The 14,043-nt window shown below is 39.8% G+C and overlaps 1 protein-coding gene across 1 annotated transcript in view; it reads left to right on the top strand.

The window, feature by feature from the left end:
* ccnjl (cyclin J-like) overlaps window positions 1–13,350 on the top strand; it is a 75,713-nt gene extending 62,363 nt beyond the window's left edge. The window contains exons 3-5 of the mRNA XM_072263692.1: window positions 236–535; window positions 6,165–6,324; window positions 9,370–13,350. Coding sequence (XP_072119793.1) covers window positions 236–535; window positions 6,165–6,324; window positions 9,370–9,814 — 905 coding nt within the window. The 3' untranslated portion in view covers window positions 9,815–13,350. The remainder of the gene's footprint in view (window positions 1–235; window positions 536–6,164; window positions 6,325–9,369) is intronic.
* The last annotated feature ends 693 nt before the right edge of the window (window positions 13,351–14,043 follow it).

Genomic DNA, 14,043 nt, shown 5'->3' with positions numbered 1-14,043 from the left:
TTAACTCTTATAAATCCCAGGTCAAGAATTATGAATGCGGTATTTGGAGGAAAACTGTTTTGCACAAGCTACCCCAATCTCTTGAGTGGACTCTGCAGTCAATTCATTAAGTAATTGAAGTGATTGCTGCCTTAAAAATAAACTGTTTTTTAACCCTGAGTTTCTATTCTGTTTGAGGCATGTGATAAATCGGATTGGAAAGTGGAATTCTGACTCTTAATGCTTCTGTCTTAAGGCAAATTTGAAGAGAAGGAAGATCGGGTGCCGAAGTTGGAGCAACTCAACAGCCTGGGCTTCATGAATAGTCTGCATCTGGTGCTGAACAAACGAGATTTGCTCCAGATGGAGCTTCTGTTGCTTGAGACTTTCAACTGGAACCTCTGCATGCCCACAGCTGCACACTTCATCGACTACTACCTCTCAGGCTCGGTCCACGAGAGTGACCTCCACAATGGTTGGCCGCTTACCTCCGTTGCCAAAACCAAAGCCTTCATGGAAAAATATGCCCATTACTTTTTAGAAGTGTCTCTTCAAGGTATGTTAAAGAAATAAACTAGAAGCGTAATTAGCAAAATGCCTGAAGAACTCAGCAAGTCAGGCAGCATCTATAGAGAGAATAAACAGTCGATGTTTTGGGCTGAGACCCTACATCAGGACTGGGGGAGAAAAGGAGGAGTACACCTGGCAGGTGATCTGGTGAAACCAGGTCTAGAGGAGGGTGGGGGAAAAAATAAAAAGATGAAATATAAAACACGAAGGTGTTAGTTGGAAGGAGGAATCTGATAGGAGAGGATAATGGTCCATGGGAGAAAGAGGAGAAGGAGGCGAGGAGAAGATAAGAGATGAGACAGGAATTAGAGTAGTGAATGGAAAATTGGGTTGGGGGGAGAAATTATAGGAAGTCAGAGAAATATATGTTCAAGGCTACCCAAATGGAATATGCGGTATTGCTCTTCCAACTTGAGTGGCCTCATCATGGCCATAAAGAAGGCCATGGATTGACCTATTGGAATGAAAAGACAAATTGAAATGGTGGCCATCGGGAAATCCCACCTTTTGTGGCAGATGGAGCAAAGATACTTGACGAAGTGGTCCCCCAATCTGTGTAGGGTCTCACAGATGTGGAAGAGGCTGGATACAGGAGATGACCCTGACAGACTCGCAGTTAAAGTGTTGCCTCACCTAGAAGGCACATTTGGGGCGTTTAATGGTGGTGAGGGAGGTGGTATGGGGGCAGGTGTAGCAGGGATAAGGTGTTTGCAAGGATAAGTGCCTGGAGGGAAATCAGTGGGAAGAGATGAATGGACAAGGGATTCACAAGAGAGTGATCTCCACGGAAGGTGCAGGGTGAAGGGGAGGGAAATACATGCTTAGTGGCAGGATCCTGTTGTAAGTGACGGAATTGCGGAGAATGATATGCTGGATACAGAGGCTCATGAGGTGGTAGCTAAAGATGGGGGGAACCCCATCCCCATTGGGCAGCGGGAGAATGTAGTGAGGGCACATGTTTAGGAAATGGAGGAGATTTGGATGAAGGCAACATTGATGGTGAAAAAGAAACCCTATTCTTTTAAAAAGTGGACATCTCAGATTTTCTAAACTGGAAAGCCTCATCCTGAGAACAGATATGGTGGAGATGGAGGAACTGAGAAAGGGGAATAGCATTTTTGCAATTGACTGGGTAGGAAGAAACATAGCTGTGAGAATCGATAGATTTACAAAAGTTATCAGTAGATAATCTGTCTCCCAAGATGGAAACAGACTGAGAAAGGGGGGAGAAGTGTCAGAGATAGACTAAGTAAATTTGAGGGCAGTAAGGGCAAAGTTGATGAAATTGGCAAGCTCAGCATGGATGCAGGAAGCAGCACCAATATAGTCGACAAAGTAGTGTAGAAAGAGTTGGAGAGTGTTACCAGTGTAGGATTGGAACATGGGACTTTCCACCTAACTGACAAAAAAGCAGGTATTGTTCGGGCCTGTGCATATGCCCATGCCTACAGCTTAGCTTTGGAGAAGTTGGAGGAGCCAAAAGAGGAATTGAGAACTTGTTTCCCCAGACAGAGGAGGATGGTGGTTGGGGGGATCTAGTTGGGTCTGTGGTCCGGTATGTTCCCTCTTTTCTTCCCCCCACCTGCTTACAGCCTCCCAGCTTCTTATTTCATTCCACTCTCCCCCACCAATCAACTTTCTCCATCACCTGTTTCCTTTCCCCCACTTCAGATGTTGCCCACACCCATATCTCCTCCATTCCTCATATTTGCTTTCAACCCATCTGCCCTCTGGCCATAGCAGGGGTAGGGCTCCCCTTGTCCTTACCTACAACCTCCATGAGCCTCCGTGTCCAGCACACCATTCTCCATAATTTTCATCATCTACAATGGGATCCTACCATTAAGCAATCTTTCCTCCCCACTCCCTGCATTTCATAGGGATCGTTCTCTATGTGAAACCCTTGTCCATTTGTCCCTCCTTACTGATCTCTTCCCCCCACCCCGGCACCTATCCCTGCAAATGGGACAAGTACTACACTGGCCCCTACACCACCTCCCTCACCACAATTCAGGGCCCCAAACAGTCCTTCCAGGTGAGGCAACACTTTACCTTCAAGTCTATTGGGGTCATCTATGGTGTCTAGTGGTCCCAATGTGGCCACCTCTCTACATTGGTGAGACCTGACATGGATGTGGGGACCGCTTCATCAAGCACCTTCACATTATCTGCCACAAAAGATGGAATTTCCTGATGGCCACCCATTTCATTTCCATTCCGATATGTTGGTCTACAGCCTCCTCTACTGCCCGTGATGAGACCACCCTCAAGTTGGAAAAGCAACACCTCATATTCCATCTGGGCAGCCTCCTGATGCCATAAACATCAATATCTCTCTAACCTGGTAATTTCTTACCCCTCCCCTTTCTCTCTTCTACCATTGCCTGTTGTGGTTTCCCTTTCACCCCTTCTCTTCCCCGCCTGCTTACAACCTCCCAGATTCTTACTTTGTTCCCCTCTCCCCCACCAATCAACCTTCCCCATCAGCAGGTTTCACCAGCTTGTACTCTTTCTCCCACCACCTTATTCTGGGTTCAGCCCCCTGTCTCTCCAGTTGTGATGAAAGGTCTTGTCCCAAAATGTCGACTGTTTATTCCTCTCCACTGATGGTTCTTGACTTGTTGAGTTCCTCCAGCATTTTATGTCTGTTGCTCAAGGTTTCCTGCATCTGCAGAATCTCTTACACTTCCTGTAAATGTAATGATCCCTTGTTGTAGCGCCATTTGGTACTTGCCTCCAGTGATGAATGCTTCTAAATTTGAAGCACAAGTGGAATTTGCATTATATCCCATGTGCTATCCAAAAGACAGAAGCTTCCTTTCTTGCTCCCCTAAGGCACTAATTTATGGTGGGATAGGGTTTTACAGGAATTGGATGACCTTTGATAATACTTCCAAGTAGTCATTCATCATGAGATCCAGTTTATGTTCTTCAGATTTCCATCTTCCACCAGGCTTGGAGAAAAGCATCACATTTAAGCCATGCTCATTATCTCCAGAGGATTTTCAATCCCAAATAAGGCCTAAATGTAGTATCACAACTGCCGTCTTTGACAAGTTCAGCTAACTTTGCTGAAGATCAGAAATCAATCCTGAGGTTATGAGGAAATTTGGCCCATTGAGTAAAGTGTAATTAACATTTTAAGATAATTGATCCTCTGAGCAATGCTGTTCCTTTTTAATGCTGGAGCAATGTAGGGAGAAAGTCAAAATGCCTTGATTTAATAAAATATTAAAATTTTGCATTGTCATTAATGCCATCTTGCACATGAACCCATCTAACTGTTGGCTCTGCACTCATCCCAGAATGACATTTAAAGCTGCTCCCTTCTGAATTAGCACCACCACAAAACAATTTCTAAAAGTTCCATAATAGTTAATGCTAAATTTAATAATTTGTTGGGCTGTAAAGCACCTTGGGGTATATCCAAGATACAAAGAGCAACTATAAGTAGTCATTTGTTTGCCTTTTTCTTTTTTTTTGAAAAATAAGAATATGAATTATTGGCATCGGTAGAAATAAGATAATGAATGCTTCTTTGGCTTGTATTGTTTGATGGGAATGCTGGAAATTTGGGATCAGGAGGATGAGTGAAGCCAATGGAATTTAATCATTAAATGTGTGCATTAACATTTCACAGATGTGAAGAATTAAAGTGATGATGTACCGTTGCAGGAAAGTTTGTGAGCCCTTTGCAATTATCTGGTTTTCTGCATTAATTACTCATAAAATGTGGTCTGATCTTCATCTAAGTTACAATAATAGACAAACGCAATCTGCCTAAACTAATAACACAAACCATTATACTGCTTCTCGTCAATACTGAGTACACCATTTAAACAATCATAGTCTAAGTTCAAAATAAACTCTGTGAACCTCTGGGGTAATGCCTTCTACAAAACTACTTGGAGTCGGGTGTTCCAATCAATGAAATGAGATTGGAGGTGTGGGTTGTAGAGGTGCCCTGCCCTATTAAAAAGGACACACAAAGATAGGTTACTGACAGAGCCTGCTCTTCTCAAGAAAGGTTTGTTTATGTATACCATGCCCCAATCAAAACAACTTTCAGAGGACTATAGAAGAAAAAATTGTAGAGATGCATGAAGCTGGAAAAGGCTACAAAAGCATTTCTAAAGACCTGAGTGTTCATCAGTCCACAGTAAGCGAAATTGTCTACAAATGGAAGAAATTCACTAGTGTTGCCACTATCCCTCAGAGTGGGCATCTTGCAACGATCACACCAAGAGCACAACGTGGGGTGAAACCCAAGAGTAACAGCAAAAGACCTGCAGAAATTTCTAGAACTTGCTAAAGTTTCTCTTCATGTGTCCACTATAAGAAAAAGACTGAACAAGAATGGTGTTAATGGAAGAACAACATGGAGGAAACCACTGGTGTCCAAAATAATAAAAAAACATTGCTGCACCTTTCGACTTTGCAAAAGATCCTGGATGTTCCACAATGCTTCTGAGACAATTTTCTGTGAACAGATGAGACAACAGTTGAACTTTTTGTCAGAAATGCATACTGCTATATTTGGCGAAAAAGACCACTGCATACCTGTACCAAAACCTCATCCCAACTGTGAAGCATGGTGAAAGGAGCATAATGGTTTGGGGCTGCTTTGCTGCCTCAGGGCCTGGAGAGCTTGCAGTCATTGAGGGGAACAATGAAGTCAAGATTGTATCAAGATATTTTAGAGGAGAATGTCAGGGTAGCAGTTTGTCACCCGAAGCTTAATAGAAATTGGATGATGCAACAAGACAATGGTCCGAAATGCAAGAGTAAATAATAGTATGGTTTAAAACGTAAATTTATGTTTTGGAATGGCCAAGTCAGAGTCCAGACCTGAACCCAATTGAGATGCTGTGGCATGACCTGAAGAGGACTGTTATGCGGGGTATCCCAGAAATATTGATGAACTGAAAGAGTTTTGTATGGAGCAATGGTCTAAAATTCCTTCTCACCATTGTGCAAGTCTGATCAGCAGCTACAGGAAATGTTTGGTGGAGGTTTTTGCTGCTAAAGGAGGTTCTACCAGTTATTAAATTCAAAGGTTCACATACTTTTTCCAGCCTGGACTGTGAATGGTTAAACAATATGTTCAATGAAGACATGAAAAGTCCAATTTGCTTGTATGTTATTAGTTTAGGCAGATTGTATATTATTTTGATTTAAATGAAGATCAGACAACACTTAACGAGTGATTAATGCAGAAAGCCAGATAATTGCAAAGGGTTCACAATTTTTTTTCTTGCAACTGTAGGTTAACAAACTAGGTGACTTCAGTGGAGATTAGTTTGCAGACTGGATAACTGAGAATGAATAATTAGAAAGCAAAGAAAATGTACTAAAGTATTTAATGTAGGTGTACAGTGGTAGCATTGATGGGAAATTAATGTGAATACCGGAAAATAAAATGAGATTAGTCTAAGTGGCTGCTCAGTAGTGAACACAGTGGGTCAAAGGGCTTACTTCTGTGCTCTAATGCAAAAAATGCTTTTACATCAGTATTGCCATGCAAAATATCCTTGGGTTCATTACATGAACTGGAATCATGAATTATGGAATTACTGTGATTAATTCTTAATGACATTCTGCTCCTCTTCTTGTAGATCACAACTTTCTGAGTTTTCGTCCATCACTGGTAGCTGCGGCCTGCATCACGGCATCCCGTATTTGTTTACACATCAGTCCATCCCTAACCACTCATCTTCACCTGCTGACTGGATATACGTGGGAGCACTTAACTCCATGTGTTGAGCTCATGCTGATGTAAGATGCATCCACTTTTTTTTTCCCCTCTTGAAAAGAACAGTTGCTTGGTTTGCATTTTGATCAGTTTGCATTTGTATGGTTCTTATGTCCTCTTTGAATTGATTTTAAATGGTACTAGAAAATCCTCCTTTATCCTTTTTCTAATATTACTTATCTCTTAGAGTAGAATAAACCAAAACTGAATCTCAGCTTGCACTTTCATCAATTTAGAAGACTAAGAACAACACTGAGAACATGTTAAATCTAAAAGTGAATATTTTGATTTGACATGTTATACTCTTTTTTTTTTAAACGTGTGTGGGATGCGTTCCTCTTCAGGAGACAAATCTGCATATCTGTGATCTCTGGCTGTGTCTATATGGAAATAGTTGAATAAAATTGAGACTTTGGTTGCAGTGCCTGTTGTGTAATCCAGAGCCAATCTTTTTCACTAAGAGCAGAAAATGCTGGAAATATTTAACAGTTCAAGTTGAATCTGTGGAGTGAGAAGCAAAATTTACATCTTGGGTTGAAGCCTCAATCAAAACATTTTCTGTTGTTTTAGATCTCCAATGTCAGTAGTTTTTAATTGTCCTGTGCGATATTTCAGTGGGCAGAGTTTTCTTTTAAAAGGATAAGCACAGGGGTCCCCAACCTTTTTTGCACTGCGGACTGGTTGAATGTTGATAATATTCTTGCCGACCCGGCGGGGGGTTGGGGGGGTGTTCAAGTAGGGTTAAACTCACCTCAACACGTCTTTTACAGTTACGGTTGCCAACTTTCTCACTCCCAAATACGGGACAAAAGTAGCAGTCAAATACGGGACACTTCTATTTACCCCCGGAAAGACTACCATGACCATGAAGCCTTGTGCGGGCATCTGTGTGCGCATGTGTGAGGTGCGCATGTGCGTACGTGCCAATTTTTTCCCCACAAACCGGTTTTGGCTTAATCTTCCTGACTACACTGTACATACATTATTTCTACTTTATATAGGCTGTATTTATCATATCATACCTGCTTTTACTATATGTTAGGGTTATTTTAGGTTTTATGTGTTATTTGGTATGATTTGGTGGGTTATTTTTTTGGGTCTGGGAATGCTGAAAAATTTTTCCCATATAAATTAATGGTAATTGCTTCTTCGCTTTACGCCATTTTGGCATGAAAGGTTTCATAGGAGCACTCTACCTTAGCGGGGGAAATATGGGACAAGGGCAGTCCCATATGGGACAAACCAATTTAACCCAATATACGGGATGTCCCGGCAAATACAGGACAGCTGGCAACCCTATATTCAAGTTCAACAGTGCGTGACAGGGAATGAGGAAAGGTGCAGCTGACTCATATCGTTTCCTCACAGCCCGGTAGCACATGCTCTGCAGCCCGGTGGTTGGGGACCGCTGGATAAGCAGACTTAATATGTTCCTATTTATTTTATTTTCTATTTATTATTTACCCTGCAGCATAGGTCTTCCTGGGCTCTTGCCAGCAACCCATTAACTTAACCCTAGCCTAATCGTGGGGCAATCTACAAGGACCAATTAACCTACTCACTGTCTTTGAACTGTGGGAGGAATCTGGAGTACCCGGAGAACCTCCACATATTCCATACAGACTCCTTGCAGATGACATCGGAATTCAACTCCGAGTCCTGACACCCCATGCAGTAATAGCGTTGAGCTAAACGCAATGCTATCTTGCATAACAACTACCTAATGTGTTATTCTAATAAGTAAGAACAAGAAAACAATACTGCCCATTGTTAACTGTGTGCCTGTGAATTATTTTGTTTTAGAATTTGCACCTACTGATCCATTTCTTGAAAGGAAAATTAGAGTTCTGTCCTATCCAATGTTAATACCTATTGCTCAAATCCAGCATCTTGGGAGTAATGCTCCTGCTCACTGTTAACTGCCTTCTCATCTGATCATATACAGTGCTGTGCAAAAGTCTTCGGCACATGTAGAATCTAGGGTGCTGGAGATGTTTGCACAGTACTGTATTTGTCAGTGCGGAGCAGAGATCTAATCTGGCTGGAGCACAAGATGTTGGGAATGGCAAGGGTGGAGTGCCACAGAGGGGTGCAGGGCAGGTGGCAGAGGAGTGTCAGGGATTGGGTTGTGGCATATGTGTAGATACACCCCGCCCCGAGACACCAGGCAAGATTATTTGATTTCAAACCTCTCCCTCCCCCCTCCCTTCCCCTTTTCCACTCTCAGTCCACGATAGAAACCCATAACGGAATCAGGTTTATCATCCATCACATATGTCATGAACTTTCTTTTGTGGTAGCAGTACAGTGCAATACATAAAATTACCTCAGGACAATGCAAAATGTATATATCTAATCAATATACGTATCTAAGACTGTTGTTGAGTAATTAAAACGTCTCCAGTTTTAATTAAATTGGCCATTTTGTCGGCAGTACTAATCCAAGAAGTTTCTGATGTGTTTGAAAAGCATTAACAATTTCCTGCGTCATTTGTACTCACTTGAATGAACTCATGTATTTCTAGTTGGCATTATTAGGTACACTAATATCACTGTGAGAATTGGGTATGATATTTTACCTTCCTGGTTCAGAACACTAATTGGAAAGCATCTAGATCTGAATGTTTTTCTTTTGTGAGGTGTGTGTTTGCACTACTTCTTTAATTTAAGCTTTTTTAATATATACTTTACAGTTATGTCTTGCAAAGTACTGCTGCTGCATAGCAACAAGTTTCACAACATATGCCAGTGGTAATAAACCTGATTCTGGTTGTCAATGCAGCTTTGTGTTTTTAACCTTCCATTGCTATTTAATGGCACTTTCTGCTTGAGTCACTTGGAGAGGTTAGAAGAGGCCTTGTGTCAATTCAATAACTTAGTTAGAATTCAGTGCACTTTTCATCACAAACGGGTAATCAATTATCAAGAAATACAATTAATAAGATGTTGGAAACTATTCTAATGAGAAATTAAGTTTGACAAACTGAATTTTTCATGCCAACATATGATGAAAATGAAAATTGTAATGGAGAGTGTCTGATATTAGAAATGTTTTATTTTGTTTTTAGTGCCCATGACAATGATGTCAAAGAAGCCAACAAAACCAAAGGACAGCAGTCAGCAGCAGTGCAGCAGCAGCATCTCCACCAATCCTCACCCCAGCTCCTGTTTCAGCAGGCTCCATACCAACATCTAACCCAGAATGCCCCATCCCAGCTGGTACAGTTCCATTCACCTTTGCAACCTCAGGCTTCAATACAAGCCCATAGGAGCCATGTGCAGGGCCGCCGGGCTACCATTATCTCAGGAAGTTCTGGCAGCAACTATACTCTACAGTCATATCCAAGTTTGCAGGCCAGTTTACAGCCCACGGTTAGAGCACTGCCTGTTCAGGGACCCATTGCTATGCAGGTTGCCATAACCACAGAGCCCAGACACTGCATCACTGTGGCTTATGGTAGTAATTTTTTAAGTGGACATCACACATATACAACTGGCTGCTTTGACAGATGACAGTAATTGCCAACAAGTTATCTTTCAGCAACCTTCCGAATTGTTAAGTGCCATCTACTTCTTGGCCTCAGAAGAAATGCAATTTGTTAATGGATTGAACTTCTTATCTTGGATATGCAAGAGTGCATTCACAGTGTAGCTTTTCTCATTTAAAGTCCCTGTGATGAATGAATGCTCACTATTTTAGACTCTGTGAATGCTCCCACTTTGGTATTCTGGAGGAATATTTTTGAGACAAAGTAGTCCAAAGGGATGTCAGGAAGCCATATAAAATATTTTGATAGATTTGAAGTAAAGATCTTTTCTTTGTAAAGAGCGTTTTTAAGCTGCTGCCTTAACTCACATAAAGGTCTGTTATTACTGTGACATTTTTATATTGTTTACATGAAAGCTATCGGGGGCATGCTTTTTTTTTACTTGAAGACAATGCTGTTGCCTCCACTTGTTCTAATTTATCGCTGGCTGCCTGTGATGTTCTGGTATATAACCCAGGGAGTATTGAGACATTTCCAAGTGCAATATGGTTTGTATCTTAGCTGTATCTACACTTTATACTGTTTACAGCACTGTACCTTTTCATTTTAATTAACAGGCAAATCAGTAACATAGACATACTGCTCATAACAGTAGCAGTTGTAACCTTACCAGACAATGATTTATTACTCTCTCATTTATGAATTTTAATGTCATTTGTAGGGAGGTGTGGGTGGATGTGGAATATCTGAGAGCTGCTTTCATTGGGATAGCCTACTGAAAATTCAGAGTTTAAAATTAGAGCTATTTAGGGGATAGATTAGTAAAAGATTAAACGCTTGTTTTTTTCCCAATTCATGACTGTTTGCTTAGTAAAGGGATCAAGAGAAAGCTGCTGGTTTGTTGAAGGTGCATCCAATGAGCTGGCATGACCAAACTAGGAAAGAGTTGCATGTACAAATGCAAGGGTGAACTCAGTAATTCAAGTCTAAAAATTCTACAGAAGGGTAAAAGTATTAGATATCTCTCGCAGTCTTGTTGCCAAACATAAATGCATGACAATTACCTCAGTAACTGGTTTGCATTTCCGTTCCATTGCATTGAAGATGGCAAATGACAGTGCAAGAGTATAGCCACCTTTGCAAGCAAGTTACTTTTTTTGTATTTTTTATGTTGATGTAAAAGAATCCAGTGGCTTTAACTGCTAATTTTAAAAATGCATGTTTCTGAAAACTTTGCTTGATTGTCTTAAATAGACTTTATTGTAAGCTAACAAATGAAAATCATTTAAGCAGTAAAGTTTTAATCTCATATTAATTATATGTAAATTAGAACTCACACTTAACAAACAGCTAGCCATTTCCTTCATAAACATCTTTTGTTTTAGTAACTATACAGCAGTTTCATTTTCAATGCCCTTTTATTTAATTCTCATGAGAACAGTAGTATTTGTATATGTCTGGCAGTGTAGAATTGTTTGAATTTTTAAGTACTCCTATTTAAGTCAGTATTACTGATTGAAGATGCAAGCTATTACTTAGTCTGTCCGGCACAATTTTGTCCCAACCCTATCACTGTTCAGGTTAGTCCTGGAAAAAAAAGGTAGAAATTAGCCCAAACTCCCATTTCGGGTTACTTCAGGATTGTACTTTATGTGGACAGAATGAGTCTTGGCAGTGATCTCTGTGACTGAATTTCTCACTAATAGTCCACATTCATCCATGAAGAATTACTAAAAGGGTTCACATTTCTGAGTAAGGACAAGGAGAGAACTTTAAAGCTATATGTTTTCCTAATTTGATGGTAACCCTAGCTATGATTCTGAATATGTACCCGAATATCTGTAGTTTTCTTCACCACCGAATAGAGAAACTTATTTAAAATGTTCACCATTTATCTTTTAATGCGGTGAAAATTTTAGATTTCTTTAATGAGTGAATAGTGCAATGATCTAGCTTTAGTTTAATATTTACTGTAAGTCTTCTCTCTCTCTCTCTCTCTCTCTCTCCTCCCCCCCCCCCACCCTTTGTGTTACATCATGACCTGTGCCAAGAAACTGGTCACTTCCATTAAAGTTTTGTTTGTGATTGTGTGGAAGGGAATATAAGCAAACACATACCAAATAATTTAATAACATGAAGTTTAGTTGAGAGCCGCAGTGGTTTTTGGAATTGCTTCAATCTGCATAAGTTCCACATCAAGGTCACTCCAGCATGGAATACAAATGCTACTGCTGCAAATAATAAAGCAACAGTATGTTTGCTCATGTCAGGTTATTACACAAAATTAATTTGGATCAGTCATCAAAAGTGAGCGGTTGTTGATTGATTTGCCTTCAGCATGGAGCTTTTCCATGTGTTGGAGCAGCCAGAGGGAGCGCTCTGATTTCTGTCCCTTTGCTTGGCTGACAGTACAATTACAGACAGCTGGAATTCATTCAGTGTGCTGTTACGTCACTGCACTTGCCATCAAATGTGTGCTAAGTAAGCAGCTTGTACTTTTTATTAGTATAGGGATAGTATTAATATGTCCAGAAATACAACTTTTGATAAATTATTTATTTTTTTAAAGAACTTGTTAAATATGACACCGGGATGAGCTTCCATGAAGAACTTATTTGAAAACCTCTGATCAATTTCTGACCTCAGTCTGCCCAAAGTTTTTGGTTTGTGTGGTGTTCTTTTTTTTTACATAAAATATTTTTAAACTAAACAATCTCAAAACAAGTACATTGAGGGATGTCTACCCCAACAGATTTCACATGTAATGGTGTTTAAAGTGCCTTCTGCATTTAGATATTGATACTTTTAACACTTCATAAATATAAATTGATGTGAGGCATATCATCAAGCACATAATAAACATCTATTTTATTTAGCCTTACAAACTTTTGATAATTGGAATTAGCATCTTGTGTTGAGATGTAAATTAGTTTCACTGTAAAATGTATGATGGGGAGTATGAATAAAGTCATTTTGTATGGCATGCCAATTAGGACGTTGGGAGTCTTCCACCCAAGATTTATTAGACTTGTTGACTTTATGTCAAATGCAGACTTTGTTTGAGACATTGAGATGACCAGGCACTGGAATGAGGATGTATTATGTATGTGGTGTTATGCACACATCCTATTCAATAGACACTACAACCAGTAACTTGTTTACTGAGTAGAAGCAGGGTAATACACGTACTAGAGAGGATGGTATAATGTAAAATGCATTCCACTGAATTCATGAAGGAAATGCAAAGCTTTGGAAATCTTCCAATGCTATTAACTATATTTAAAAAAAAGTGAAATAACTCCTGACCAAAAATGTTGTTATAGTTCCATTCTGCTATACAAAGCTCATTTTATTCCTGCTGTTTTAAAGGGATTTCTTTCATTTGGTGATGTTTGCCAAATATCCATGTATTTTCAAGAGCAGTAATGCAAGAGTCAGTTACCTGCTGAGTGATACACTAATATTTGCTAGTATTTAAATAAATCTTAGATCTGGCTAACTGAAGTTTAAAAACATGACGGATGTGAAATTCTGTGTACTTAAAAAAATATCATAAATAAATGCCAGTCTATTTATTCTTGTTCTCATTATTTAATCTCAAATGTATGTCTCTGTGGTCACTTCACTGTATATTCAATTTCCTCGATATATTATGTTTTGATGCCTTGGTTTCTTTCTTCAATCTATCAGATCCAATGCTAAAATAGAAATTAGCCTAAATTTAGAGTGTGGACTAATCTAGGCTTCTCATTCATATTTCACTATAAATGGAAAGAGGATACGGTCCATGTCTCAGCTTAATCAGTCTATTCTTCTGAAAAGTTTTTTTTAAAGATGCAACTTGTTGAGTGGTGTACCCCTGCATGAGCAATAATACATGCATATTCAATGTAATTGCATCTAATCCTGTTCTTATCGAGGTTATATCAGTGCAGTTTTCAGATGTCACTGGATATAACTAAGAATTCTGACTTGTTATTTTCACACACCCAAAGACAAGAATTGTTGGTTCTAATTATAGAATATGTAGTTACGCAATTTAACTGACCACAACCTAGAATTTGAAACATGGTTCCCCTGTCTTTTTCATCGTCTATTTTATAACCTCTGCTTTCCATTGATAAAAACCTGCATTTCAGCATCTCATACGAAACTGTTTGGCATTCAGTTCAACAAAACTACGAGTCTTGTGCTTGCAATCCACTCATTCCCTTGTTTGGCTTCCTTTGCTATCAAATAAAGCATTTGTCAAGA

This window comes from Mobula birostris, chromosome 7 (assembly GCF_030028105.1).
Source record: "Mobula birostris isolate sMobBir1 chromosome 7, sMobBir1.hap1, whole genome shotgun sequence".
NCBI classification, from domain to species: Eukaryota; Metazoa; Chordata; class Chondrichthyes; order Myliobatiformes; family Myliobatidae; genus Mobula; species Mobula birostris.
The sequence above is the reverse complement of the archived record's forward strand: the minus strand, read 5'-3'. Positions and strand labels throughout refer to the sequence as shown.